A 26,967-nucleotide genomic window follows, 5' to 3' on the forward strand; every position below is an offset into this window, starting at 1 on the left:
CTTGGTTCAGACTTCGTGTCGAATACTTTTCTATTCATTTGGCTATGAACTATATCCAAATACTGCTTCGTAGCTCATATCTGTGTCCTTGAATGGATGCACAACTTACAAGGAACGAATACGTAGATTTGAACCCATGGAATGTCATGGGAAACCGTGGCCCTCTTCGCTGGTGTTCTATCGTATTCGTAAATGATGACTTTCACTTATGTGCGTGCCGAGATGGAAAGTATCTTTCACAGGCTCTCCAGTTAATTCTTATCTCGACCTACCTAACTACGACGCTCCGTCTCAAACCCACTACAACATTCAACTCGGCCGCTACTCTAACATCCATCATGCCTTATCTGATAGGAAACCTCCTAAAAGACATCGAAGCTGGCGGCCCAATCACCAGCTTTGCCAAGTCGTTCAATCACCCACCGAGACTGGAGAAAGAGAAGGAAGCCATCATGATTGACAAGCGCAAGGCAAAGCTAGCAAAGGTCGAGGAAGAGGCTAAATCAAAAGAGTAGCCAAAGGAGGATTGGGTGAAGAAGAAGTGGGCGCGATACTACGAGCTGAACAAGATGGGCCACGTGAAGCTGAACTTCGACAAGATGCAATATCCTCAGTTTGCAGAGTACATCAATGATGCGCAGGCACAGGGTAGGTATAGGGTCGCTCCATCTTATTTGGGCTCTCGTGATGAGCCGGCACCTGTGCAGTACAAGAACTTTCCGGACACCGAACTTGCTAGAGCAGCAAACCGTGAACCCCGCCTTCGCAAGAAGCCGGGTATGCATGCACACATCACCAAGGGTGAGTATCTGAAAAAGCAGTGAGGATCCGACTTCTGCAAACTTGTGCAGAAGCCGCGGATGAACAAGATGGGAGTGATCCGCCGGGGATCCAGAAAAGCCAGTGTGACAACGAAGTTTGGTGGATACGCAGAGCGGCACTTTACACCAAGCATGTCCAGGAGAACAAGTTTCACGCCCGCCGGTACACCATGACGGTGAGCGTCGCCGTCGAATTGTTGTTTATCTGAAAGAACGCTCTGCAGGTATATCGCGACTCGAGGAAGACAGAGATTACCTGACGTAGCCACAACACGCCTAGACTCATAGTAGAGAGACCCAGGATGTCAAATGTGACTCCGGGTCTTGTTCTCGCGGTGCGTTCTCGCGGCACAGTAACGGCAAAGAAGTCAAAAGACATGACCCACTGTCTCTCTAAGAAGGCAGATCTACAGAGAGTCTTGATCCACCAAGGAAGATGCTAAAGACGGCCAGAAAGTACACAGTAGGTTAAAAGGCCGTGTGGGTCACAGCTCAAGGAGAAGCGGTGAGCGCATCGCATGCTCTGTAGTCGAATACCACATCATCGATTGGCTCTCAAGATACAAAACCAACATGCTGTTTTTAACGGAGTAAATCTAGCACATCGCGATATCGGGCCTACAAACATCGCCCCCACCACTCCACAGTTTGAACATGCACAGGGAACGGAAGCAATTTGCAACAGGCAAACACAGCAACCGGTTGCGGAAGTAGTACTAGCCATGGGAGAGCAAACATACGGACCGAGGAACGCCAACAAGATCTTTCCATTCAACCGCAATGACGCACAAAATACGGAAGGAAGTGCGAGGACCCGGTAGTATTGGTAGTAAGCTTAGTGATCAATGGATATGGGAAATGGTCTACGCTCATTTTGATGACTTTGAGGCGTTGAACAGGCGTTCCAGCCAGTTCGCCCGCTTCATTTGCCGTTGTAAGACAGAAGGCTTGCGCCATCTCCATTACTCGCGTAGTCTCGCAGTGCCAGGTTCTACTGCAGGTGCTCTGGGACAGTTGAGACGAAGGACAGCTCGCGCGGAACGATTGGTCGACTGTTGATTGGCCTAAGCCTGGGTGATTGTGTTCCCGAAAGAAGACGGCGAGCCTCGAACCTGCTGGACGCGCTGAGAAACAATCAAGAATATGCCCACACCAAGCAAGTTTAAGACCAATGTGGACATGGTCACCAAATATGGACCGAAACATTGCACATGGACCTTGTTGACTCACTGAGGCGTCAATGGGGCCAAAGATCCACGCAGCCAATGGCGTCACCAGCGACCGGATAACGATAAGCAACCCAGCGACGTCAGCTGGTCAGCATCATAGCCTTCACCTGCAGCTAGACGTGCGCTATCACACAAGAACCTCCGACGATGACCGTGCCCAGGATCGACTTGCGAGCCGTCCCGCACTGCGCTGTACAGGTGCCACGTCGCAAACGCAGGTACACGCAGAACCAGCACATGAATGGCATGGAGCGTCTCAAAAAGAAGCACTGCACCCATATAAGAGCCGCTCGCCGCCCTGGTGGGCCTTTTGAGCGCCCTACATCCACATTAAAAGCAGCAGACCGCTGCCGTGTGAAAGATGAGTCGATCAGCTGCCCGACTCGAAGGTGTCATGGGGCCCAGTAAGCCACCCTTTTGTGAACTTACGAATCAGTCTTTTTCTCGCACACCATCAGACAAGCCTGGATCTGATTGGAGCGCAATTCGTTGATACCAGGTACTTCGGACAGAATCCTTCTTGGCTAGCTTCTGGCATGCAGTCAAGTGCTTTATTGGAATACGGCTTCCATGCCGCGACAGTGGTGCGGTGTGCTACCTTGCCAGGCCTTTGTCTTCACATGAGATCATCTTGCCCAAGCCTCTTCTTCTCTCTTGCGCCTAGTTCTCCAAGAATCGCTTGCTTTGAAACGAACAAGTTCCTGTCGCATTTACTATTGGGTTATTATGCGCGTCCTTAAGTAGCTGCGTCCCTCATTTGCATCGTCTCGGCAGCTACCAATCCGGAAAGCCTTGCATACGACAGCCTTTGGCATCTTCAACATCAGCAAAAACAACAGGCCGGGCGCAAAGCAAACTAGGACCGATGTGTTGGTGCTTCAACTTCGGTTTCTCAAGCAAGCCGAAGTATAAGTCGCCATCCTCCAACGAAAAGAGAAGACGTGATGCGCCGGCGGATGGCGCGCTTCATGGCAAGGGTAGACCGGTTGTCGCGGAAGTCCAAGAGAAGCGTCGATCAAAGGACTCGTCGAGGAAGAGGCGCTCAGCTGATGCTGAAGCTCCACGCTCATCGCGAAGAAGCAGAATTGAGGTCGAAGCACAGTTGCAACAGCACTATCCAGAGACGCATCAAGGTTATGAGCAGCAGAGACCAGCGCTGAACGTTCAAGTGCCAGCAATGTGGCAACGCTCTGTATATCCGGGAGCTGCGTATCATACTGAGAGTACCAATTCTTCACAGGAAACACTGCTCAATCCTCGACCTCATCGCAGCACTCATCAGCGTCAACGACACCCAAAGCACACATCACAGGCAACACTTCGAGGTCGCGGGGCCAAGCGCGATCCTCCAAAGAAGTCCAAATCCAAGAAGAGTCTTCGCCCTGAACCATCTAGAGGCTGGTCATTCTTCGCGCCTTCGCCACCGAAGACACGCAGCTACCAGACGTTAAACGCCCCTTCACGCAGCCATCGGTCCAGTCGCCAAAACAGAACCGCGCAACATGACACAGTCACAACATCGTCGCCCTCACAGTCGCGTCACCACCGTTCACGTCAACACGACCAACAAGCTCCTACCACTCGCAGCGCTCGCTCAAGAACACCAAACACGGCTGCTAGGCGGGTGCCTGATCGTCGCTTCGCTGTTCTCGCGGCCACCAACCAAGCACTCGAGACGGTACGACGTGATGCCTTTTCGCAGCCGTCACCACCTCCACGAAGGGAGAGGCTTCGAAGGTACGAGGGCGTGACGATTCCCACATCTCAGATGCCTTTCAACTGGGACTGCGTCAGTAGCTCACAAGCTTCTGGTGGTCGTGGAGGGTCAAGTACACGACATCGGCGGTCGCGACGTTGATTTGGACAAGGGAGTTCGTTTCCTCTTTTTGCACATGCCTTGTTCACTCAACTCCCATGTGCTGTTGCAGTAGCTGGTTTCTTTGGAGATTCACATGCACAACCTTCGTTATACCCATGTTTGCGTTCAAGATACCCATACATTTTTTACACTGCCATCGATAGACCGGCACGGGCCAGTGGTGCGGGCGATAGCCTGGAGTCTGAATGAAGGTCTTTTTGTTACCCGAATGCTCTTACAAAGTACATACCATTACTTGGCCTCATACGTCATGTATGCTCATAATACGTATTGTCGTTACGGCTGCCATCCTACAACGCCCTACTCATTGCTACACTTCGTCGATATTCAATGATTTGAACTGCTAGGTATCTACAAAAATAAACTGGAATAGTAATTTGTCAGAAATTGTTGTGAGAAGAAGTCACACACTGTTGGTAGAAGTTAAAGCAATGACGAATTAGGGAACCATATGTCAGGATTACCGTTTGTCGTTCCAGAATTACATCAATTAAATAATGGCGCTTCAGCGGCCCGTTTGCGCCCCTTATATATGCACGCGTCCACTTATATCCTCTAGCTCGGCCTGCCAGACGCCCGAGATAGTTTCCTGAAGCGGCAGTTCTCAAAAGGTGTCGTTCGCAGGGGAACAGGTTCCCGCCAGTCACAACTCTTTGCCGAACAACACCTCAGCGCGGGGTCGAGTCGAGGCCCTTGCTGTGCAGGCATGATCCAATGCCTATAGAGGAAATATTCAAAAAGTGTAGATGACAGTGGGCAAGTTCTCCTGCCAGTTATCGATGACTTCTCGAAACCACGCACATGCTTGTTGCTTGTCACGGTTGCTTACATGTCCCAGTGGACTAAGGTGGCTTTGTTTCTGATATTCGTGTACATGAAACCTCGCCGATACCATTGCTTTCTTGATCGTTTACATCAATTCGGAGGTGGTAAAGTAGATGATACTAAGGTTTTAGCAAGACCGAGTCTCATCCCGAGATCGCGACTGCCTATCCTTACGGCACTTGTGTGCAAGCGACCTATCGGCGTAAGTATTTGAAACATCACTATCCTATTCAATGTCTTCGCACAGTCCCCCAAACCTACTTTTAGGAACCCTTGTCAACGCGCCTTACTCGCTCGCTGTGCAAGCGATCATCTGAGACAGCCGAGGTGCGATAAGGTATACGAGACCCCTTTGAAATGGCCTGACTTCACGCCCTCCCTCTCACGTTGCAGAATAAACGGCAAACTGAGAATGTAAGCCAAGTACGCCAAACGACAGTGAAGTAGGGGAAATACCAAAAAAATCTGTATACTACTTATTTACCTACAATGTAGGTGACTCTTAACCAGATTCTAGCTTAATGTATTATGATAGCTACAAGTTGAGCATTCTATAAAGTTGGTAAGCTCAGGGTCTTATCCACCATTTTTCCTGAAACTTGAGAGCCTCCGACCAACGGCCCAGCCAAACTACCAGAAAGAGAAGGAGACTTGAAGTGTCGATGGCTAAGGAATATCTTTCCGCGTTTTTCAGCCAGTGAGAGGAGAGCAGCGTATGCTAGCGCTGCATGCGGTAAGCAGGTTGCTAGCATGCAGCTACTGAAGGTTTCGATGGGCACAGTTTCGATCTCTACTTTAGATTGATGAGCTGCCGCGATCTGAGCGTCATCGTATCGTCGAGGTGACAACGTATTGGCAACCCCTCACAATGGACCATGGTCGGCATGAGTCTGTGTGACCCAACAACCAAGCGGTATTGTGCTGGATCATAGTTTGTATGCTGTGAATCACTAGAAACAAGAATCCCGAGCACAGAGAGGGGCTTACTCTCCTCCACAATGCGCGCAAGGGTCCATCACACGGCAATTCAGATAAAATCTCATATCTTGTTTCGTTTGGCTGGAGAATTTCCTATGTGGCACCGGACTCGGATACTTCCTCGTCTCACCTTCAAGCAAGCTAGAATCCTTGCACTGAATGAGTGCGTCTTGAAAAAAGGGATACGATACTGAACCAATTGGCGACGTCCATACAACCTTGGCAGGTCTGCCTGGCCTATGCTGTAATGATCTTATTTTGACGAATAAACGGCGAACTGAGAATATTAGCCAAGTATACCACACGACAGTTAAGTAGGGGAAATACTTAAATTTCTATAGAATACTTTTTTACCTACAAAATAGGAAGATCTTAACTAAAATCTAGATTTAGGTATTATGATAGCTACAGGTTAAGTATCTGTAAAGTTGGTAAGCGTGCTCTCGTCGATTTGAGCTTGCTAACCCTGGCACATTATGATACGATGCGTTAGATGATGCATCACAATTTTCCTACACACCCAATCATCGCCATCAAGATGCAGGTATTAAATAAGCAGAAGGTAGATGACTATGTGAGACAGCATATACCTACTGTCATTTTGCTTACCTAGTTTTGCATTGGTGATAGATATGGCAAATCCCAAGTATTACTATCAGCAGGTGACATTCATCCCACTGCTGATTTGCTCTGGAGTATACGTGATTCTGGCCACAGAGGTCTCTAGGTTTCGGAGCTGGGGTCTAAAGGAGACACTCGGAAGTGTGCGGTCTTCTACGGAGCTGTCAGGGAGTAGCGTCGTACAAGGCAGTGCCGCACAGCCGACTTTTGACGCATTGACGCCGAACTGACTCCACCTTGCATTGATAAGCTTTCGGCTCCTGAATGAAGCTTCTGCTAGAGCCACAAAGAGGCTCTGCACGGTTTCTAGTGTTCACCGATCGAAGCTTGGCTAAAGCTTGGCTAGCTTTGTGCCATACGTGCGAAGTTCCCGAAGGCGTTGTCCTCAAGAAGATGTTGTCCAATCTCTACGTATCACTGAGATACGGCGTTGTCATTCAATGACAAAGCCTATTTCCTCTTTCTTCGCTTAGAGCTGGTGACACTGGCAAATTCTGTGGACATCGCCTGATGTTGATCTACGGCCCTTCCTCGCATGGGAGTTGATGCTTAGAGTCTTAGACTGTGGGTGCAACATCCACTTTCGGCTGTCCGCGCCAGCTGCGCCACAATCTGAACCTGAATTGGCCAGCTCAGTTCATGCGGGAAATGCCAGACAGCCCGCATTGAGCAATTGAGTTATTGATTGCGACCAGATGCATCTCACAAGAAGACGTGAAAAATCCTTCGTACCTAGGTACAAAGAGGTCGGTTCTCTCACAGTTCTGCCACTCTCAACCTAGTCCTGGTCATATTCAGAGCTCGGATAGAGTTGCAGGTGAGGCAGAATCGGTATGGTATGCATTAGGTGATAGTCACCACGGATGACAGATTCAGCTTGCGGTCCGAACTCGTATTGCTGACAGCTGCCGTTTCAAACACGAACAATCACCCAGACCCCATCCTGTGTTACAAGTTACCAGTGCTGCAAGTGCATCCCACTGAAAGAGTCATGAATATGGTTTGGATTCGAATGATCTGCATAGATTTGCGTTTGTTGAGAAAAAAGACGCTTCCTTGATCCTTCAATTCACAAGCCACACCAACAGCCACAACTAGCGCGTTCTTCTATCCAGTTCGCTCATTCGCAACAAGCTCCGCCGCTAAGGCCCGCAGCAATATGAAATCCCTCAGGACCGTGCTTGTGTAAACGATCGCTCTAGGGCCTTTAACTCACTCCTTGCTCATGACCTGACAACGTCTTATGTACTACAACATTTGAATCCTTTTATCTCCCCGCCTTCTCTTTCAGGCAAACCAACTTGGCACGCACTGCACCATAAGTACCCATTGGAGGGAAATTGGCTCATCCGCTGAACACTTCCTTGGTACGAGGCGCACTACGCCAAAGACCGGTCTAGATCGACGCAATTCGAGCCCTACAAGCTGAAGCCATCATATATTCACCATATCGCGACATCCTTTCACTCTGCACTCTCATCTGTTAAGCAAAGTGCGTCATGAGGTCCAGCATGTTGCTGGAGTTGAGCGTTCTCGTTGCAGCTCTCGAGGTGGGTTCTGCTTTCGCAGCGCCGGCAGTTGAGCATCATGAGCAACACCTCGAGGACATCCGGTGTCGATGCTTGACCTTTAGCGCAAACGAACGGCCAAAGCCGTGTAACACTCTCGAGTCGAGAGACCTTGACTGGATGTCTGCACAGAATCTCGCGTCACAGCTCGAAATCCCAGTACGATTCGCAAGTAAAACCACCATCTCAAAGGTACTTGCTATCTCAATTCCGCTCCCGACCGATATATTGCAGACAACGGGCGCTGGTGATGCTCAGTCATCATCGAGCGAGGCGGAGATTAGCCAGAACAAGATGGTCTGCGGCTTTGGCCAAGAAGTCAGACGAATGAGCTCTCACTCTCACGATCGTGAGCCAGAGGATCACTTCGTGGCACAAGTGGTTGCTTGGTTCATGCTTTTCATTGGCCTTTACCTTGCGGGAGAATATCTATGGACAAGGTGAGGCATTCTTATCTCAATACAATGGCAATAACTTACGCGGACAGATATTCATCTTCAAACCGAGTCATCAAATTGAAAGGGGAAGAGAAACCGCTCAAGGCCAAATCCCCCAAAACAGCATCTTCAAACCTGGCAGCATCGAACTTCACGTGAAGATCTCGGGAGACGACAGCACATACTCAAGCAAATCTCTCTGGCTTCGGTCTTGCCCTTACTGACGTACTGGAAGTCGCTCAGAGTAGCGCACAGCAAGGTCCAGACAAGATTAAATAGTCTCCTCGTGGTATAATGGTCTAGATCCAAAGTCGACTCAATGCACCTTCTACGAAAAGCGGTCCCCTGTCATCACGTCATGCGCATCCGGGCATGTGTACCCTCGCGTGGGTCTCTGAGAAAGGAGAGCTAGGAATGCAACCTGCATCGCATGGTCATACGGAGCACAAATTCTGGGGCGGACGAAGGAGCCTTGCATGCACGGGCAGTTTCGAGTTGGAATGACACCTACGAGACAGCACGAAGTGATATCAGCAGGCAGAAGTTACGCCATCAGCAGAAATCAATCTATATCACTTTAGTGGTCATGGCTGTCTCACAAGCGTACATATGTGCAAGCATGATAGCCTAATATAGGGGCATTTTGCTTCGCATTAGAACCATACAACTGTTCCGTTACCTTCCAGCTTGCCCTCACTCTCCAGTGTTTTGATCGTCTCCTTGATTCTGGCTGCCATGGCCTTTCCATACTCTGGCCCGAGTGGCGGCGCGGGTTTCGACGTATCAGGCCTAAGCCAAGGCACCTCTTTCGTCCCCGCGGCAGCTTCACGCAACTCCTTGACACCTTGGTCATCGAAAGCCGCGCCGAGCAAGACAGCGACAGGACTCTTTTCAAAGTTCTTTGTACCCAGGATCGAGCCCGATGGCCCAGGGCTCTCCCCTCGGAGAAGGGCGGGGATCTGCTGCTTTCCGATTTCAATGGATTGGACGAATTGGACGACTGTAATGGGGCTCAGTCTTGGAGGCAAATACCAGGTAGACGAGCTGTTATACCTTCGAGTTCAGGTTTCAAGTCTTCAATCACCGCCGCGCCGATGGCTTCAGTCTTGCCGCACATGATCACGGGGTGCGGTGAGGGCATCGTCGTGAACGTACGCGATGTGAAAGTGGCCTGTACCTTCAATCGAGGAAATGTTGGACGGAGCGCTTTGAGCATGTTGTGCGTCGGCTTGACAAGGGGGTAAAGCCTAAGCCAAAGAGATGTATAACAGTGTGTAAAATAAGACGGATGGTTCTTGATCCGGAGCGAGCTGACACGGTAAGCACCACTAAGCAGCATACGCGAGCTGAGCTGTGTTTGTGCAGCAGAGAAGTCGAAGCCAGAACACATCTGAACGGCTTCATTGGAAAACCAGGGTTCTCCGAAGCGCTTAGTATCATTTCTATTTTGGCATTCCTATCACGGCCCAAGTCCGTACTAAGAAATCACGTAGCATTGCGCTGACGGGAAGTGGAAGTACTGCTTTATCGGGTTGTAGAGGCATCAGGTAGTGCTATGTACAAACATACAGGCTCGATGGCATGAACTTCGGTTGAAGTCGAAGTAAAACGTCATAGGCAGAGTTTAGTGTGTCGTTGGAGCCGGCTCAAGCACCATCGAAGCTTGGCCTGAAGCTTCCTGATCTAGCGTGCAAATTGCGGAGCCAAAATTTGATGGCTTCGACTTTCACATCCGTCCAACCCCGGATTTGCGACTAAATACAAATGCTCGTTGTTGTTTCCCGCAAGAAGTGGACCATTGGATAATTACGTCATACAGCCGCGCCCCCGAACATGGCGTCAATGCGACTCCAAACAACTAGAAGCTGTAGCTCTTTCTACATGCTCATGGGCCACGCACCCACCTGAACACCATGCGCGTTCGTCGCAGTACCTTCGCTACGCCGCAACGATGAGTGACTACCTGCATACGCTGCGCTACTTCTTCGGCCTGCCCTTCAACGTCGCCTGGAGAACAGCACTCGTACAGATTCCGCGATTCGTACCCCTATCGATCCTCCACATCACCTCACCTAAGGGACCGCATCCTTTCCTCGTCAACCTTCCGAGCCGGAAAGGCAACGTCATCACGCTATATGTCTTCGTACCGCCCGCACCAGTAGACCTGGAGGAGAATGAAGATCGGCGGCGCACAGAAACAGGAGAATGGAGGGTTCCGGTGGTGCTGGACTTTCACGGCGGAGGCTTCATCATGGGCAGTCCCCTCGAGCAAGCACCCTACGCCTCTATGATGTCGCGTGAGCTAGGAGCAGTCGTAATCTCAGTGTCGTACCGTATTGGGCCGTTCCACCAGTTCCCAGCCGCTATACACGACGCTGAAGACGCGTTGTCCGCTATTCTGGACACAGATAGCATAACAGAAGCCGGCAAATATCTCAGAACGGAGATCCAACGTTACTACTCTATCATGCGTACGAATACGCTCAGCAAGAACGAGAAGCGGAAAAAGAAGAAAACACTGCCACCTCACCTGGAGCATGTTAGAACTATCACTCTCGATCCAGAGCGTCTCAGTATCTCAGGTTTCTCAGCGGGAGGCAACATTGCACTGAACATGGCTGTGTCAGCTCCTCCGTGTATGGAACTCCTACAGGCTAATACCGGGCGCTCAAACTCGATTACGCCTGGACCATCGCCTGCTGCGACAATGTCACCTCTTTTACCACGGAACCGCGCACCTACGATACTTGACAACCCCCTACAGCCCTGGCCGACCATATTGCCGGCACCACAAGCTCGACCTAGATTCCTGCCTCTCCTACTGTTCTACCCATCGCTAGACGCACGCCTTCTGCCCCATGAACGTCCCATGAAGCCTCTACCGAACGCGCTCAAGGGCGATGACAAGCACACTGAGAAGCCGCGAATGCCGGGTCTCTTCTCAATCATGGGTCCCACATACCTTCCCAAGAAATTGCGTGCCCACCCTCGCGCCAGTCCCGGTCTGATCAACCCTGAGAACATACAGACAAACGCTGCTATGTTCCTCGTGCTCCCTGAGAAGGATACTCTTGCCGTCCAGAGCGATGTCTGGGTAGACAAGATGAACTGCAGCGGATGGCACGGACACGTGCGCTTCGGTGATGGACGAGAAAACGACTGGGACGGCGTCAAAGGCGGGCAACCCTACCCACAGGTCGACACCAACGGTGGTCTCGAGGTCTGGCATGCTCCAGGGTGCAGGCACGGCTGGACGCAGTTCCCCGACATAGCGGTTGGGAAACACGAGAGAAATGAGAGGGAGCTAGTCTTCGAGCGTACATTACAGTTTGTGAAAGATGCATGGAGACGGGAACTGCCAATCCCTAATGAAAGACTCGGCAACAACAACCAGGAATTACGGCCACTCCGCATTCCCAGCCAACCTGGTAGCCACCAGTTCTGAGGCGTAAGACTGTACTATCCACATTTCGGAGGCGTTGTAGCGCATTGAGCGGCGTTTGGCTGGAGCATAGCGTTTTGATAGAACCGTAGCGCCACTACGGCCTCGTCCTACTTGTCCTACAAACTGTATTCTGTACCCTACCTGAGTCTCCGCTCGTTCAATGCCTAGGCTCGCCACAACTGCCTCGCAGCAACCGGCAGCGGGACCCTTCGCCAGCCGCATGCCAACCTTGGAATACTCCGACAGTGGTACGGTCCCGGAAATGCGTGTTCCCACAAACCTACGCACAAGTCCGCACAGACAACACAGCTTAGCATAGCTCGCAGATCCACCGTCCCCATCCACACTTGGCCGTGCAACAGCGCGCGGACGTACCATCTTGCGCGGAGTCGCATGCCCAGACTTGGCACCAGATAGGGGAAGGCTTGGCTGTGCGCGTGTGTTGCTTGAATGCTATGTGGTTGGCTCGGAGCGAGTCATGGCTCGCGGTCTTGTGTGCATTGCGGACGCTGTGTAAGGGGAAACGGTTGTGCAGCGGGGCGCGCTGGCCGATAGGGAGGGAATGCTTGGCTGTGTTTGTGCGACGCGGTGGGGACGACGGGCTGTTTGGCAGTGCGGGTTTGGGTCTGGTGATGGATGTGGGGAGTGTAGTGTGAGGGAGATGTAACATGAGGGACGGTGACCAGTGGTGTATGGGAGGTGACATGTGGATAGTTCAGCCTGTAGATTGAAGGATTGAACGATAGCATGGTGTTATGAGTATTGCTTGGCTTTGCCAAAGTTTGAGCATTCGATGCTTGTACCCTGGATTTCAGTAGGATCAACGGTTGTTTGCAATTAATTTTAGGTTGGAGAACAGCCACTTCGGGCCATAGTTGTAGACCCTGCCAAGTCAGGTAAGGTTTCATGCTTTGGACGTGAAGCGTGGGGTAGCGACTACAGTGCACATCAAGAGACAGGAGTCTGCTAGATTCCTAGTTGCTGAGTGCTGCATCACTGCATCCATTACGATTACAGCCAGAACGACGTCATAGGTACAGACAGTCGGATGACGACCAGTAGATAGATAAGACCACTGCCGTCATAGCCTGGTAGTCACTTCGGCCTGCATCCGGGTTCTGCTCGTGGTTAGCGAACTCGCGGCCAGATGAGGTACCCCGCCTCACTTAGTTAGACACAGGAAGGTGTTCCGTTGACCCAGGATTCAGTCGTTCTACTGCACAGTCAATTAAAAGACACATCACGGCCGGAAGGTACACGGCATCTCGAGATGCTCGGGTGAGCATAAGCTAGTCTGGACTCTGGAGCTTCGAAGACAGCAAGCAGGCAAGGGTCGTCGCTTCTCTGCCAACGAAATGCGGAGGAAGCGGGCCCTGATCGTAAACGCTGCAGGCGATGGCGCAGCGAAGCATGTGGGAGTGGGTTGATGAAACGGGAAACCCGCAACTAGCGAGCTGTCCCAGAGCAACGGGCGTCAGATGACCACGGCTCGCGCAGGATGTGTGAAAGTAAGGAGGGTGAGAAAGGCGGTGAACGGCGGTGAAGAGCATCAGACAAGCCTTAAGGACGGTAGCAAGGCAAGCTTCTTTGAGGCACAAAGAGGACGTGAGGTGCAGAGGCCTATGCAGACACAGGGTGACGGCTGAGACTGTCGAAGCTCGCGTGTCAAAGACATCAATCAGCGATGCACTGCATGCGTGCTCGGGGTGCACAGCAATGCATGGGTGCTGCACTGCTGCAGACTGCGGGCCTCACTAGCGTCGTCTCGCTCGTCTGCAGCGGTTGTACGGATCTTTTCGTGGGATTCGAGTCGGCGAGTGTAAATCAGGGTCCTGTTCCGATGCATGAGCAATTGCGCACTTGAGTGGGTAGCCGGCGGCGCGTCAAAGAAGGAAACCTGCTTGCAGTGTGATTCGACGAGTGACGATGGCGCTGCTGAGCGGCGCTGACAAAGAGCGATGATGGCAACATGGAGACGCCCAGCAGCGTCGAGGTGAGACTGAAAGACGCCGTCAGCACGCCCGTCGGGAACCTGCGTGCCACGGCGAACGCCAGGCGAGAACACGCGCGTGCTGAGCGCTGTCTTGTCTGTGTGAATTTGCAAGAATTTGCCTGGAGCCGAGCCTGGACGCCCTTTGACGTTCGTGCAGCCCGTCCCAAAGAATCTGCAAAAGCTCAGGTTGCATTGGACGCACAGCGCCGTGTACAATTAGCGCATACCCCAACAACCACGGCACATCAAATTCCTTTTCTCCCTTCTCCCCAGGACTTGCAAGGCATCGCAGCAGCAGCCAACGGCACTGCACTGCACTGCGCACCCCAGTCGCTGCCAGCACCCCAAACACTCCGCCACGCGACAGACGCAAGCACCGCAATTGCCCGGTCGCCTGCCAGTCGCTCAGCGCGCCCACCTATCAGATCGCCGCCCTTCTGAGTTCTGGCGCCGTTGCCACAGCGTGTCTGGAGATCCTACATCATCTTCACCGGGTATCCCTCCCCACGTGCGACTGCCCAACTTTGACAGCTCTGATCTTCAGCACTGCTGCCACTTCATTCTACTTCGGACCGAACCTTCACTGTACCTCTACCATGTTCTCCATATTATAACAACACGTCCTCTGGGGCCCCACCTCACCACCACCGCTATCCATACACCAGTAATATACTACACGGCCGCTATTCGCTGCCGCCAGCCTGCCCTGTCACGACTCTCCACTCTTCTCGTACATAATCGATCTCGCGGCTGCGATTGACGTAAACACGACACTGCAAGCGCGTCTCTTGACGGCGCTCTGCAAACATTTAGAAGCACATAATAACACCGCCACACACCAGCAACCATGGCGAACGAGCAGGACTATATTGGGAGAAGAGGCGTTGCTGGAATGAGCGCCATCCAGACCACCCTCGGCGCAACACCGCCCACCGCGGCCGCAGACGAGGAGGGTACCGGCTGACGTCGATGAACCACCGGAACAGGGGCGTACCCCGCGCCCAGCACCCTTGCAAATCCAGAGCTCGTCGACAGCTTCCTTTGCGAAGATCTCGAAACCAGCGATCGACCGCAAGACGTCGCTCTTGACTACAGCGTTGCAATCGGCTTCGAACACGAGCTCCCCCGTTGACGAGCACTCCGACCGGGACCCGCCTCGTGGCCTGTCATGCATCTCAACGTGGAGTAACAGCACAATTTCGACCGCCGATCTGACCAGCGACGGAGGCTTCACGAGCCCAGGAACGAGGACCTGCACGCCCAGCCCGCCGTTGCCCTCCACGATGATCCATAACATGTTGCCACCCTTCACAAGAAAGCCGTCCGAGCAGCGAATTACTCTTGTTGGCCAGGACAACGATACGTTGGCAGCGCCGAAACCGACAGCACCTGTTGGTGAGCAGGGGGTTGAGGCAACATTGGGCCGGAAGAGATGCATTATGTTTGCATGTGGCGGCAAGAAGGAGGAGAAGAAGCCTGTAGAAGCACCTGCAAAGCCATCAACACCTCCGCCCGCCGAGGAGCCAACCAAGCGCGCCTGTACTATCAAGTTCGCCTGCGCTAAGCCCACAGCGCCCACGTCTGATGACGAGCCAAAGCGTCCTCGTACTATCAAGTTTGCTTGCTCTGCCAAAGGTCCCGCAGAAACGCCTACAAAGCCAAAGACTGTTCGCCGTGCCGCCAGCCCGGCACCACCACCTCGCAAGATACCCGCATCTCCAAAGCGATCACCAAGAGCTCATCGTGACTCGGACTCTACGGTGCGCAACAACTCTCCCATCAGCGTTCGCAAGGTTCCGATGGTCGACCGCACCCGCCGTCTGAGCCAGAATTCAGAACTCGCCCGCACTGAAGCCTACCGTTTCCACGAGTTTGCAAGCTCAGAAGAAGAGATCGAAGAGTGGACACAGGAGGTCACGTGCCATCGTAGCCGTCTCACCGTCGGGGACACTCTCAGAGTCGAGAACAACCTCCGACAACTGGTCGAAGAGGTTGAAGAAGAGGCTCTGGAAGATGACGAGGACGACGATGATGATGCAGCGGACGAGGATGACGATGGCGATGATGAAGATGACGACAACGACAGCGATGCCTACAGCGATATCACCGATGCAGGCTTCCAAACCGACGACGAAGAAGGCTTCGCAGTCTCAGACGACGAGAGTGGCGCTGGATCCGATTACGACTGGTGGGCACCAGGGGCTTCGACTGCAGCCACATCCATCGATCACATCGGAAACCTCCGGCCTAAGAACCACCGTACTGTCTCTGAATCCTCCATTGGCTCTCTGGAAAGCCGCAAGAACGGATTGAAGATGTTCGAGCGATTTCAGGGCGAACGTGCGGATGGTCCATCAGCCCCGAAAGTCAAGCGCAAGAGGTCGAGGCCGGTAAACATACGCGTACCAAGCCCCGGACTGCCAGATAGCACTGATTTCGTTTGCGGAACTCTCGACGAGGACAGGCCGGCTGAAGAGGCATACATCTCGAACATAGAACGTCGCCGAGCAGCGAAACACAAGCCGGCTCCTCAGGACATCGATCCTAGTTTCCCAGCGTCAGACCCTGAGCTGGTAGATGATGACGAGGAAGACGAAGTGGACGACCTTGAGAACCCCTCCGAGAGCGACAACTATTTCATGATGCACGGACGAATGGACCTTATCGACGGTGTACCACGCGGACGTCGCAGGGATACCTTGAAGCCACGCTCTCCTCCCGCACACTCGCCAAAACGGCTGCGCTCGCCTGCTCCAGCCAAGCGTGGTGTGCACCGATCGCCGCCTCCCCCGACCAAGCGTACAGCACATCGCTCACCACTTCCACCCACAAGGACCGGCCACCGCTCCCCACCTCCTCCTACCAAGAAGGCTGTGCATCGGTCACCTCCACCGCCTCGCACGCTATTTGGTAAATCGCCAGTAAGGGCACGCTCCCCAGTTCCTGTTCGTCTCCGATCGCCGCCGCCATCTCGCCGTGGATCTGCCAATATCCTGGCGTCGAGACAGCGTTCTGAGATGTCGATTAAGTTCGGCGGGATCGGCGAGCGACCAGCTCTGACTGTATCGGCCTCGTTGCCCCGAACTCCCATCACAGCTCACCACAATCCTCTTGAGTATGACGATGATGATGAGCAGGGAAGTACCAACGACCTGCCTGTCCGTCGTGCCATTGACATCCAAGTCGGTCTTGAGCGGAAGAGGCAGCGTCGTAGGGAACAGCTGTACAGAAAGCAGCACCGCAAGAACGCCAAAGAGAAACGTCCACCACCGCCTGGGCGAGGTGCAGAGCGCATGCGTGACGTTGGTCTGCAAATGGCAGCCCACAAGGGCAAGATAATACCGTTCAACCCCTTCCACGTACCGGCATCGCCAGACCAGGCGAACATGCACGTGCTGTCGGTATAAGCGACAGTATAGAGTGTAGAAGAGCGCCGCCAAGCAGTGCATTGGCCCTTGACGAGATCTCGCACACGGTGCGAGACTTGCTGGTCGCTCTTCACACAACCATGGTAGAGCAGCCCACTGAAGGCAGGCTCCCAAGCTTCACTTCTTGCGAAATATTTATTGCTACGGTGGCTTTATTCTTTCGCTGCTGGCTACTTTTTGTATATAGCCAACGATTACTGTTTTCAATTAGACATGATTCTTTGTTTCATTCCAGACTGCCTGGTGGTCCCTTTTGGTCGCGTGTTTCACACTACAGCATAGCATGGGTTTGTTTGGGTGAGCATTGGCAGAGTGGTTCGTGTTTGGGAGCTGGAGAGCCTTGCGTTGGGAGCTAGCGATGTTACGGGGAGTTTGGAGAGCCTTGAGCTAGCGATGTCACGATGAATCTACGAATAGCATGACCAGGAACACGGTGCATCGCCCTGCTGCCGGCGATGATCAGTGCAAATAAGCGTCGACAAGTCATGGTGCAATGGAATTGGCCGTTGCGCCACACGTGTTGACGACCATGTTGAGGCGCTACACCAGATGCTCCTGCGATCAGCGGTGCATCGTGAGTGTTGCGCGGCTACGAGCTGGCGATCAGCATGGCATGGTGCAAAATCTGCTACTGCAGAGCGCAGTGGCTCGTACTGTGCCGCCGCGCTGCGGGTCAATACTACTTGGCATGGCCATGCTGCAACAACCGCGAAAATCGCATGGCTGGAAAGCCGGTTTGCAGCCGGTTTGCGTGGTGCAATACCGCGCGTGGGAGAGGCTAGTGCAGCTAGGCTCGGGGCAGCAGCGAGTCGACGTCGGGGGTTTGGGAGCCAAATTTCCCAAATTTCCCTGGCGGGGTTGAGGCTGAAAGAGATTGGGGAGCTGGATCGTTGGATCGTTGGATCTGCGGGTGCTGCTATGAATTGCATCCTCAGGCGTGCAGCGTGCAGCGAGCAGCAAGCACTCCGCCTCGCACTGTCAGCAGCGTGCGTGTGTACTATACTAGGGACTGTGTACACAGCAGGCACGATGCAGCGCAGCGGCCGTTCGCAGAGGCAGCGGCAGCGGCAGTTCCTGGTGGGAGACAGAGCTGGTGTGGTGCCGCGCCGCGCGTCCCTCGACCGCGCTCTGCAGGCCAGCAGTCCCATGGCAGCACACCAGCCAGCACCAGCCAGCACCAGTGGACGCTGCAGCGCTGCAGCCAGCCGCCCGGGCACACTGGACGGCCAGCGACGGGGTTAGCGCAGCGCAGCGCAGGCCGCGGCTGCTCTGAGTAAGGCGCAGTGCCCCTTACAACCAGCCCTCGTCCTCCGCACAGCCTCGCAGCTCTCCGCTCCCGCACCTGATGCCACTGGCGCGCGCTGTTTGTGACTTGGCCATGCTGGGCCCGCTGTAGCAGATCGTCTCATCCCCGCTCACGTCCATCTTCTTCGCCGCCGTGCCTGCTCCGCCGCTGCCTCGCGCGCCTCTGCCATTGCCCCCCGTGCCGCCGCCTGCCCTTTCAATGTCGCCGTCGCCCGCCGTAACTGTCTAATACCACCATCACGCCTCCGACGACCGAGCCCCGGGTCCTGTCGCGCGTGCTCGCCGCCGCCCTGCCTCGCTTTCTGCTGCCGCGGTCCTTCCGTGCGGCCATGATGGAGAAGCTGTGGATCGTCGAGGAGCGCAAGGACAAGCGCATGTACCGCCGCCGCTGCGCCGGCTCCGACGTCCTGACCTTCTTCTTCGTCTCCTCGTGCGCCCTGCTGTTCCTGCTGGTGTGCTCCATCCTCTATGGCACCCGCACCGAGATGCCCACCCTGCCGCCGCTGGTGCGCGAGGTCATGCCTGCCGGCCGCTGCCTGTGCGAGTTCAGCACCAACTTTGCCTGCGACACGTGTCTGGACTGCGCCGCGAACCAGGTCGTGCTGGGCCAGAACGCGACCGAGGAGGCCGCCAACTGGCTGTTCAACTACAAGCGCGACGCCAAAAACTACGGCCTGGACGAGGCCCAGTGCGACAGCGCCTTCCCCGGCCAGTACGAGGACATTGAGCGCGCCGTCAAGGTGCGCAAGCGCTGGGGCAAGGTCACCGAGGCCGACCTGTCCAGCTTCGACCTGTCCAAGGGCATGGTGCGCGCCATGATCTACGACCGCGAGGTGAGCCCCCTGCCTGTGCAGAGCCGGACGTGTGCTGATATGTGTAGCTCTACATCATCGAGACCTTCCTCGTCGACAACATCAACCGCCAAAAGGCCCTCGCCTCGCTGAGCGCCATGTACCGCGCCATCCTCGCCGCGCCCACCGACTCGGACATCCCCAACATCGAATTCATCTTCTCTGTAGAAGACCTGCCTGCCCAGCCCACGAAGCCCATGTGGTCGCTCGCCCGCCGCGCCCAGGACCACAATCTCTGGCTGATCCCCGACTTTGGCTTCTGGAGCTGGGACATGCCCTCGATAGGCACGCTGGACGAAGTCGCCAACGAAGCAGTGCAGCGTGAGAGCATTGAGCCGTGGGACCAGAAGACCGAGAAGCTGGTCTGGAGGGGCAAAATCACGTTTGCGCCCAAGCTGCGGAGAGCTCTCCTCGACGCTGCGAAGGGGAAGCCGTGGAGCGATGTTGGGCAGCTGAAGTGGACGGACCCGAACTTCAAGGAGCAATTTCTTGGGCCGGTCGATCAGTGCAACTACATGTTCATTGCACACGCCGAAGGTGCGTCTCAAACAGTCTTTCTATTGGAGTTAAGCTAACATTACAACAGGACGCAGCTACTCAGGCTCGCTCAAGTACCGCCAGCTCTGCCGCTCCGTCATCGTCTCGCATAAGCTGCAGTGGATTCAACACTATCACTACCTCTTCCGCAGCAACGGCTCGAATCAGAACTTCGTTGAAGTCGAACGCGACTTCTCAGACCTCGCTGCGGCCATGGAAGACCTCCTTGACCACCCCGAGAAGGCCAAACGCATCGCCGACAACAACGTGCAAGTCTTCCGCGAGCGCTACCTAACACAAGCCGCCGAAGCCTGCTACTGGCGCAAACTAATCCGGCGCTGGAAAGACGTCATGGCATGGGAGCCTGTGCTGTATCAAGGCGTAGAAGTAGGCGAGCACATGCGGCGGACGCAGAAGCGCGGAGAGCGCTACGAGACCTTCATGCTGTACGAGCCGCACGTACAGATGGAGTGGCCCAAAAGTGGCCAATGACTCGCCCGGCAAGCGAAGGACCCGTATGCCCAGGACCCCGTCCAGACGCCACAGGACGCGGGCGAGCACGATACGCTGCGCATGTAGCGTGCGAGCGCGCCCCAGGACACCGAGCAGCAGCGACATCACACGGCTCCACCGCGGAGCCAGTACCTGCAGCGCACAAGCAGCCCCCCTGCTTCTGCCCCCATACATACACCTCACCCACGACCACACATAAATACAAACACAAACACACGCTCATTCACACCACGACATTCCTTAGTATCCACAAAACCCCCCACCCCAGTCTAGACCTGGCGCAAGGGCACATCCGCCGCGCGAGAACGGAGCGTTTATACCCATTAGCGATTTGGCTTTTGCATACGGAGCGCAGGACAGAAACAGAGACGGAAACAGTAGGAGGAGAGGCGATTTAATCCAAGATGAGAGATGGAGATCAGATAGGGCAGGGTAGATTTCGAGCAAGTTACGTGCCAGACAGAGCGCACGGTAAAGGAGGAAAGTTTTAAGATAGGGTGTTGGCATTTACGCATCACGAGAGCAGTGTTGGATTGTATATATAATAGAGCCCATGTGCTCGGGACGAGAGTCCGAAATACGAAAACAGTTTACATGTTCAGTCACGCCTGTTCTGCACCTGTACATGTCTGGTCAAGTACCTGGTAGATTGTGGTGTTAGGGAAGAGAGATACACGCTCGCCACGACGTTTTCTTGTCTAGGTAGGAATGGAGTTGTTCAATGGTAATTATGCAGCTTCTTAGCTGTAAAGAGAATAGGTGGCTGGCTAGATATGTCTGCATACAGTACTCCATATCGGCTATTCGTCATATACACCAGCAACGTAGAGTGCACGCTGTGAATCCGAGCTCCAGAACCCACAGTAGAGCGACCTCCTCGTCCTTCATTAGTTCTCGTCGGTTCAGCTCCAACAGCGTGATCCGTGGGTATGGCGTGGCCGGGGGGAGCTGGGCAGGCAGCTGGGGCTGTTAGTTTGGTCTTGTTTGCTTAGTCGGGGGAGTCACTTGGGGACGCGAAGAAGGAATTGGAATGGAAGAGCTTGTGATGAGGGGATGATGTCACGCGGGCATAGTGTGCTGAAGGGGGTTGCACAGTGAAGTGGGCAAAGTTGTGGTTTCGTATCAATTCCAATGCTCTCTTTTGCTGAACGGCCGGTGAGTGTGTCGATTTGTGATGTCGCCGAGCGATGGTCCTCCTGCCTTCTTGCGGCTTCCAACCATATATCCCTTCCCCATGTAGGTGGAATTCTGTCGTCCGTTGTTTCTCACCTTTCGTGTCAAAAACGATATCGGACCGCATCGATGAATCGGTTTTGCCTTGTACCTCTGGACGGGTCTCTCTACGGAACAGGGTGTCCATTTATCGTTCCAGTGGTGACGGAGAATCTCCATGATTGGGTAAAGAGCTCGGCGTACAGTTGCACCGCAAAGGTCCGCTTCTGTGTCCATTGGGCGTAGAGGGATCAGCGGGCTGACTGGATCGCTCTGGCGGGTTTTCCTTCCGTCGTCGGTCTGGAGGAGATTCCAATGTCCACGTTCTGATTTCCGTATGTTTGGGTTGACCAGGCTGGTGCGTGCATGCGCGACTACGTCAGCTTCGTTTCGAACTGCGCGGTTTGGCTTGGGGAAGTATATATGTTTCGGCGGAGGCCATGGCAGTCTTGGGCATGCCCACCCCATCTCGAGGTAGGTATATCGTCTTCAACGTGACGCATCGATACCACGTCATGAGTTGTAGGACATCGAACAGCGACGCGAACTCGGTGAGGCGGAGAGTTGCCCATCTCTCCTCATGGAAGTCGGTTGATATAATAGTACATCTACGGCTTGTCAGTGTGGTCCAGAGACGCCAAAAGTGCAAACTACCTGGTCGGACGTGGCTGCAGTGTCCACGAGCGCCTTGAACCACCAGCCACGCCGAAGAGTTATAGCTTGGAGGGTTTCATGGTTTATATATTGATCTATCTAAAACGCGCGACTATGTGGTATCTTATATTGGTATCTTTAGTGTGCAAACGACAAGCAGCGCAAGCAGGATAACGCCAAAGCACATCCATGCACCATCCAGAAGCAACGCAGGCGATACAAACACGAATGCAGAAGCACTCAAAAAACAACAAAGTCAACACAGAGTCGCATGCGTGTACCTAACAAGCACTCAGACGCGATCCTCGGCAAAGTCCAGCACTTCGCAGTCATCCTCGAAGAAACCTTCTTCGCCCTCTTCGCCCTCCCGCTTGACGCGCCTGCGCCTCGTGGTGACGACGACCTGCTCGACTTGCTCTTCGTCATCGTTTAGCACGAGCTTATTCTCGATCCGTGCTGCGACACCGGCAGCGAAATCGTCCTCGTCGACATCGTGTGCGTGTGTCGCAGGAGAGGAGATACGGATCGCATCAACGTCCTCACCAAAGAGCCAAGGCGATGTGTCGTCCTCATGATGGAGAGTGCTGGCAAGACTCGGTGTCGGTGACTGATGCTCACTGCCGCTTTCATGCACGCTTGCCAAAGGTCGTGAATAGACGAAACGCGTCACTCGTCGATCGGTGTAGAACGGCTGGTACGGTGGATTCGTTTCGATCTCGGAGAAGCTGAGAGGGGCCAGAGCTGGGACTGCCTTCTTAGCGCCATGTGTGGCAGGCTTGTTTGGTAAAGCTCGAGGCAACCATTCTCCATAGACGTTATTTGTTCCTTCCTGGTCACCAGCTTGTGGGTAAAGCTGTTCAGTGACAGATGGAGGAAATGGAGTGTCTGGAATCGCAGCCAGACCAAACTCAACAACCTTCCTCTTCGAGATCGATGTTGCATTTGGCGCCTTCCCTTTCCCATTAGCAGGTCGCATCTGAACTCGCCAGATCTGCAGCACACCGCCTGAGACCAAGCCAATAGACCCTCGACCCTTGCCAGAGAGCCATCGTGCGCTGTGGGGTTTAACACCGCTGGCCGACACAGGCAGTGTCAACTTGTTGTCACCAGACCGTCTGATGCTGTTGATGGAATTGCCCACTCCTGCAGCCACAGCCTTGCTGGATTTCGCACCTGCCGCAGGAGTCATACCGAGACTGCTGAAAGTAAAGCGAGAGCCGTTACTAGGAGCTCGGCCGCGCACAGCGTTAATAAAAGGCTTGGCCGCGTGCATTGCAGACCCGACCGCGCCTCCGGTGTTCACAGGGGCTGCATCATCTGTTGATTTTGCTGCACCTGCTGGACGAATCCTCCTAGGCGGCGGCCACTGAGAAGCTGACGCTGGCATAAGGAACATGTGCACCGTTCCTTTGTCTGTAATAACGGCAACCTTGTCAATGCGCGGGGCAGACCAAACTACATCGATCACGTTCGTGACTGTGATGCGCGTGAACTTGGCGACTTGTCGTACATGCGGACCCAGTGCTTGCTCCCTGTTGGTCTTTCGTGCTCTCCTAAAGTTCACGCGTTTCAGATCCCATACTTCCTGACAGTCTCCCTTGGTGCTTATCGTCATGAGCATCAGGCCTGTTGGAGAGAACGACAAGAAGCTGCAGCCGTTCGTTGCAGGAAAGACTGATATTGGCTGCAAGGCGCCTTTGCTTCGAGTTTCTTCTGCCTCAACGAGCTTCTGCAAGTCGTGAATCGCGACCACCGACGCTTCCTGCCTTGGCTGTGCCTGGTTGTGTCCGTGGGTAGGTGGGAAGTAGTGCTGCATGGGATCTTGGTATGGTAGACTATTTGCGGTGCCCTTGTTCATGTAGTTCTTGAAAGCCTGCATGCTCTTCTCAGTGGCCCAGAGCGCGCCTTGAATCGCGACCTGGGTGCCTTCTCTCGTCAATCGATTCAGAAGACTGGCCACTTCGGGAGCATCGACTGCGCAGTTGATGGATGGTTGAGTCGGCGCTGTGGGGTGGGCGGTACCGGGTGGTCGTTCGTAGTACTGGGAAGTCAATGCGGTACCGTTGACCGAATACGACGAACTGGATGTGGGTGGGGTTACAGCAAGCCATCGGTCGGAGAGTGAGAAGACAGGCACACCATACTTCTCAGGTGGAACATCTTCGTGACTACCATCTGCACCGCTAGATCCACTCGAGGGAACCGTCCGCTCACGTAGCTGTACGGAAGTCCAGATCTTGCCAACACAACGAAACCGCTCGGCATGCTCCCTATGACCTTTGACATAGGGGGCATAGACAAAGATCTCTCCGCTCGTCCCTGACGCCACCACCACGAACTTACCATTTGCATCAACTACCAACTCTCCAACTGGAGCAGGAGGCTGGAAGAGAGGGCTTCCAACTGGCGTGACCAACGGCACCAAAGGGCTCGTGTACAGTGTAGCTAGCTTTCTCTGCTCCTTGAGAGAATAAATCTCAACTGTAGTCTGATAGCCACTGACCTGCATCGATGAGTCGTTGCTCCTAGGTCTGCTAGGAGACTCCGAGGCAGAGTCGTCGATGACAGACGAAGAGCCACTGCCACTTTGACTACTCCTACCCTCCTTGAGAACAGGTCCATGCAGCGTGAGGGCGATCAGCGGCCTTGAACTCGCAAAAGGATCTCTTCTTGAGCTCCATGGAAGGATCTTGGCACCAATGACGCCGCCTCTCAAACCGTCCAGGTGACCTATGATGTCGAGCTTGCCCCTTTCGACGCGAAACACGTCCAGGCCACCCTGCGAACCAACCAAGAGGACGTTCTCCGTGACTCGAGCTGCTTCGTCACCAGCCATGCTCAACGTATCGAATCCACAGAAGTATCCCCCCTCGCCTGGGAGAACGCCTGTTTCTTGCAGTCCATCCAGACCGAGGTCGAGTTCAGGGGCACCGTAGAAATGTGCTTGTGGCTGATGCGGGAGGGGAGGATTGCCAGCAAAGTTCTGCGACAGCGGACGGCCGGTGTACTGCGAGTATGTCGACGGCCTGCGGTCTCGCCCGCCGAAGGTTGCCTGCTGGTTTGGGTGACTCAGCGGTCGTCCCCCGGCCGTGGGCGGCGAGTTCGACATGCCCGGCATGTATAGTCCGTCTCGAGCACCGGGAGAGTTCTGGAACGTCGGCGGTGAGCCTGCTATAGCTATCCCGCCGTTGCCTGGGGAGGCCTGGCTGCCAAAGAACGGCAGTGACTTTGTCCACTCGGTCGTATATTGAGCGGCGGTTCTGGTGGCACCGATTGCCGAGAAGAGCGGTGAGGTGCTCGCATTATAGTGTATGGGTGGGGACGCAGAGGCGAAGCGCTGTGCAGAGGGCGGCGACTTGGTTCTGGTCGGAGTCAGTGAGTGTCCGGGGGGCCCGAGGGTCTATGGCTCACATCTCGCGCGGGTAGATACGTGTAACTCTCTCCCCGTGCCTATGCGCTCGTGCCAACTCATGTCTCGTCGTGCGCCCGCGCTGCTGAGGAGTGTCCTGCACCTTGCGGTTGCGGTGCTGGTGGTGGAGGTGGCTGAGGTTGGACGGGGTCGTTGTGTACTCGGCAGCGGGGTTCGGCGAAGGGCTCATTCAAGTAACTGTCGGGTGTTTCTGGTATGGTGGGTGCAGAGTGATTGCTCTGCGGAGGCGGCCGGTGGAGTGGAGGAGAAGGAGCACCGCGGCGAAGGGGATCGGCGGGTGAGCCCGGCGCGTGAGGGCCTTGGTCGGTCTAAGACAGGAGCGCTGCGTCATGCACCAGCCCGTGGCTTCAGGCTTCAGACTTCGCGTGTCGAGTGCAACTGGGCGAGTGGACGCGGCCGTGACTGCTGCGCGCAAGTGACTACCAACGTGACTGCGATATGTCCGCTGCTGTTCCTGGACCCCGGAATGGACGGGCTTCGGTCCTGGCGGCGATGCACTCGGCGTAGCGGCGGGGAAGCTTGTTGACAGTCGATCAGCCGCGGAGCTGCAGTATCGGCAACCCTCAGCTCGCGACGCAGACGGTGTGAGAGAGTCTGCAGGCTAGGGCAGCAGCTCGGCTTATAGTCAGCGACGAAAGTGTTGGGAGCAGTGCAGATGTCGCAAATGTGGTGCGCAGGCCTATCTTGCTCTCCGGTCGCGGCATACACCCAGTGCCCCTCGATGGCAGCTACTGCAGGTGACCTGGGCCCGCCCGCTGCCTGCCGCCATACCGCATACCGGCAATTGCCCAGCACGTTGGTGCGGCCGCTGCTCCCAGTCGCTCTTTCCACGCCGGAGCAGCACGTTGAATCAAACACCACAGGGCCCATGCAATCGATTGCAGTAGATGCGAGCCTGCCGATGCGGGGTACGTCTGCGAGCATGCTGATGACGTCCGTTGGCGACACAGCAGCTCGTTCCGCCTGCATCCATGCTCACTCAACACCTCAACACCTGCACCCCCCCTGATATGCCTTCTGAGCGCTGACACAGACACTTCCGTAACGTCTTTGCACGGCACAGCGGGCAGAATGCTGACTGCTTGCCGACCAAACTTCCGTCCCGCAGTACACATGGAGATAGATTGAGTGCCCAGCCGTGCGCCGCCGGATTGAGGTCTGACCGTCCATGGCCCTTCCATCACTAAGCAGCATCCGAGCCATGTTTACTTTGCCGAGGCTGGCTTGGTCTGTTGTTTATC

At 54.6% G+C, this 26,967-nt stretch overlaps 8 protein-coding genes across 8 annotated transcripts; 6 read left to right on the forward strand and 2 right to left on the reverse strand.

Annotated features, from left to right (window-relative positions):
- Positions 1-1,081, forward strand: C7974DRAFT_473853 (uncharacterized protein; the record flags this gene model as incomplete). The annotated part of the gene is made up of 4 exons (XM_046146580.1): positions 1-485; positions 516-801; positions 852-997; positions 1,046-1,081. Exons 1-4 carry the CDS (start codon positions 93-95, stop codon positions 1,079-1,081), a joined length of 861 nt encoding a protein of 286 aa, XP_045994491.1. The 5' UTR covers positions 1-92.
- A 1,343-nt stretch (positions 1,082-2,424) lies between these two features.
- Positions 2,425-4,011, forward strand: C7974DRAFT_224641 (uncharacterized protein). Its single transcript, XM_046137242.1, has 2 exons — positions 2,425-2,454; positions 2,550-4,011. The coding sequence occupies exon 2, from the start codon at positions 2,916-2,918 to the stop codon at positions 3,906-3,908; it is 993 nt and encodes a 330-aa protein (XP_045994492.1). The 5' UTR covers positions 2,425-2,454; positions 2,550-2,915; the 3' UTR covers positions 3,909-4,011.
- A 3,542-nt stretch (positions 4,012-7,553) lies between these two features.
- Positions 7,554-8,805, forward strand: C7974DRAFT_224681 (uncharacterized protein). The gene is made up of 2 exons (XM_046137244.1): positions 7,554-8,361; positions 8,409-8,805. The coding sequence occupies exons 1-2, from the start codon at positions 7,853-7,855 to the stop codon at positions 8,515-8,517; spliced, it is 618 nt and encodes a 205-aa protein (XP_045994493.1). The 5' UTR covers positions 7,554-7,852; the 3' UTR covers positions 8,518-8,805.
- Positions 8,806-9,011: 206 nt separating this feature from the next.
- C7974DRAFT_415261 (uncharacterized protein) lies at positions 9,012-9,499 on the reverse strand (the record flags this gene model as incomplete). Its single annotated transcript, XM_046143878.1, has 2 exons — positions 9,012-9,358; positions 9,412-9,499. The coding sequence occupies 2 exons, from the start codon at positions 9,497-9,499 to the stop codon at positions 9,012-9,014; spliced, it is 435 nt and encodes a 144-aa protein (XP_045994494.1).
- A 529-nt stretch (positions 9,500-10,028) lies between these two features.
- C7974DRAFT_224677 (Alpha/Beta hydrolase protein) lies at positions 10,029-11,883 on the forward strand. The gene has a single exon (XM_046137243.1). The coding sequence runs from the start codon at positions 10,310-10,312 to the stop codon at positions 11,801-11,803; it is 1,494 nt and encodes a 497-aa protein (XP_045994495.1). The 5' UTR covers positions 10,029-10,309; the 3' UTR covers positions 11,804-11,883.
- Positions 11,884-14,758: 2,875 nt separating this feature from the next.
- C7974DRAFT_316546 (uncharacterized protein) lies at positions 14,759-17,203 on the forward strand (the record flags this gene model as incomplete). The annotated part of the gene is made up of 3 exons (XM_046138564.1): positions 14,759-15,411; positions 15,481-16,564; positions 16,667-17,203. Coding segments are annotated over 3 exons (2,274 nt in total), but the record flags the coding sequence as incomplete, so codon positions are not given.
- A 1,543-nt stretch (positions 17,204-18,746) lies between these two features.
- C7974DRAFT_224750 (glycosyl transferase family 90-domain-containing protein) lies at positions 18,747-20,581 on the forward strand. Its single transcript, XM_046137245.1, has 3 exons — positions 18,747-19,362; positions 19,410-19,917; positions 19,967-20,581. Exons 1-3 carry the CDS (start codon positions 18,859-18,861, stop codon positions 20,407-20,409), a joined length of 1,455 nt encoding a protein of 484 aa, XP_045994497.1. The 5' UTR covers positions 18,747-18,858; the 3' UTR covers positions 20,410-20,581.
- Positions 20,582-22,335: 1,754 nt separating this feature from the next.
- C7974DRAFT_473860 (uncharacterized protein) lies at positions 22,336-26,907 on the reverse strand (the record flags this gene model as incomplete). Its single annotated transcript, XM_046146581.1, has 4 exons — positions 22,336-25,658; positions 25,708-25,823; positions 25,905-26,320; positions 26,505-26,907. 4 exons carry the CDS (start codon positions 26,905-26,907, stop codon positions 22,589-22,591), a joined length of 4,005 nt encoding a protein of 1,334 aa, XP_045994498.1. The 3' UTR covers positions 22,336-22,588.
- Between the last annotated feature and the right edge of the window lie 60 nt (positions 26,908-26,967).

This window comes from Boeremia exigua, assembly GCF_020726555.1.
Source record: "Boeremia exigua strain MPI-SDFR-AT-0100 chromosome Unknown C7974scaffold_9, whole genome shotgun sequence".
Lineage (NCBI taxonomy): Eukaryota > Fungi > Ascomycota > Dothideomycetes > Pleosporales > Didymellaceae > Boeremia > Boeremia exigua.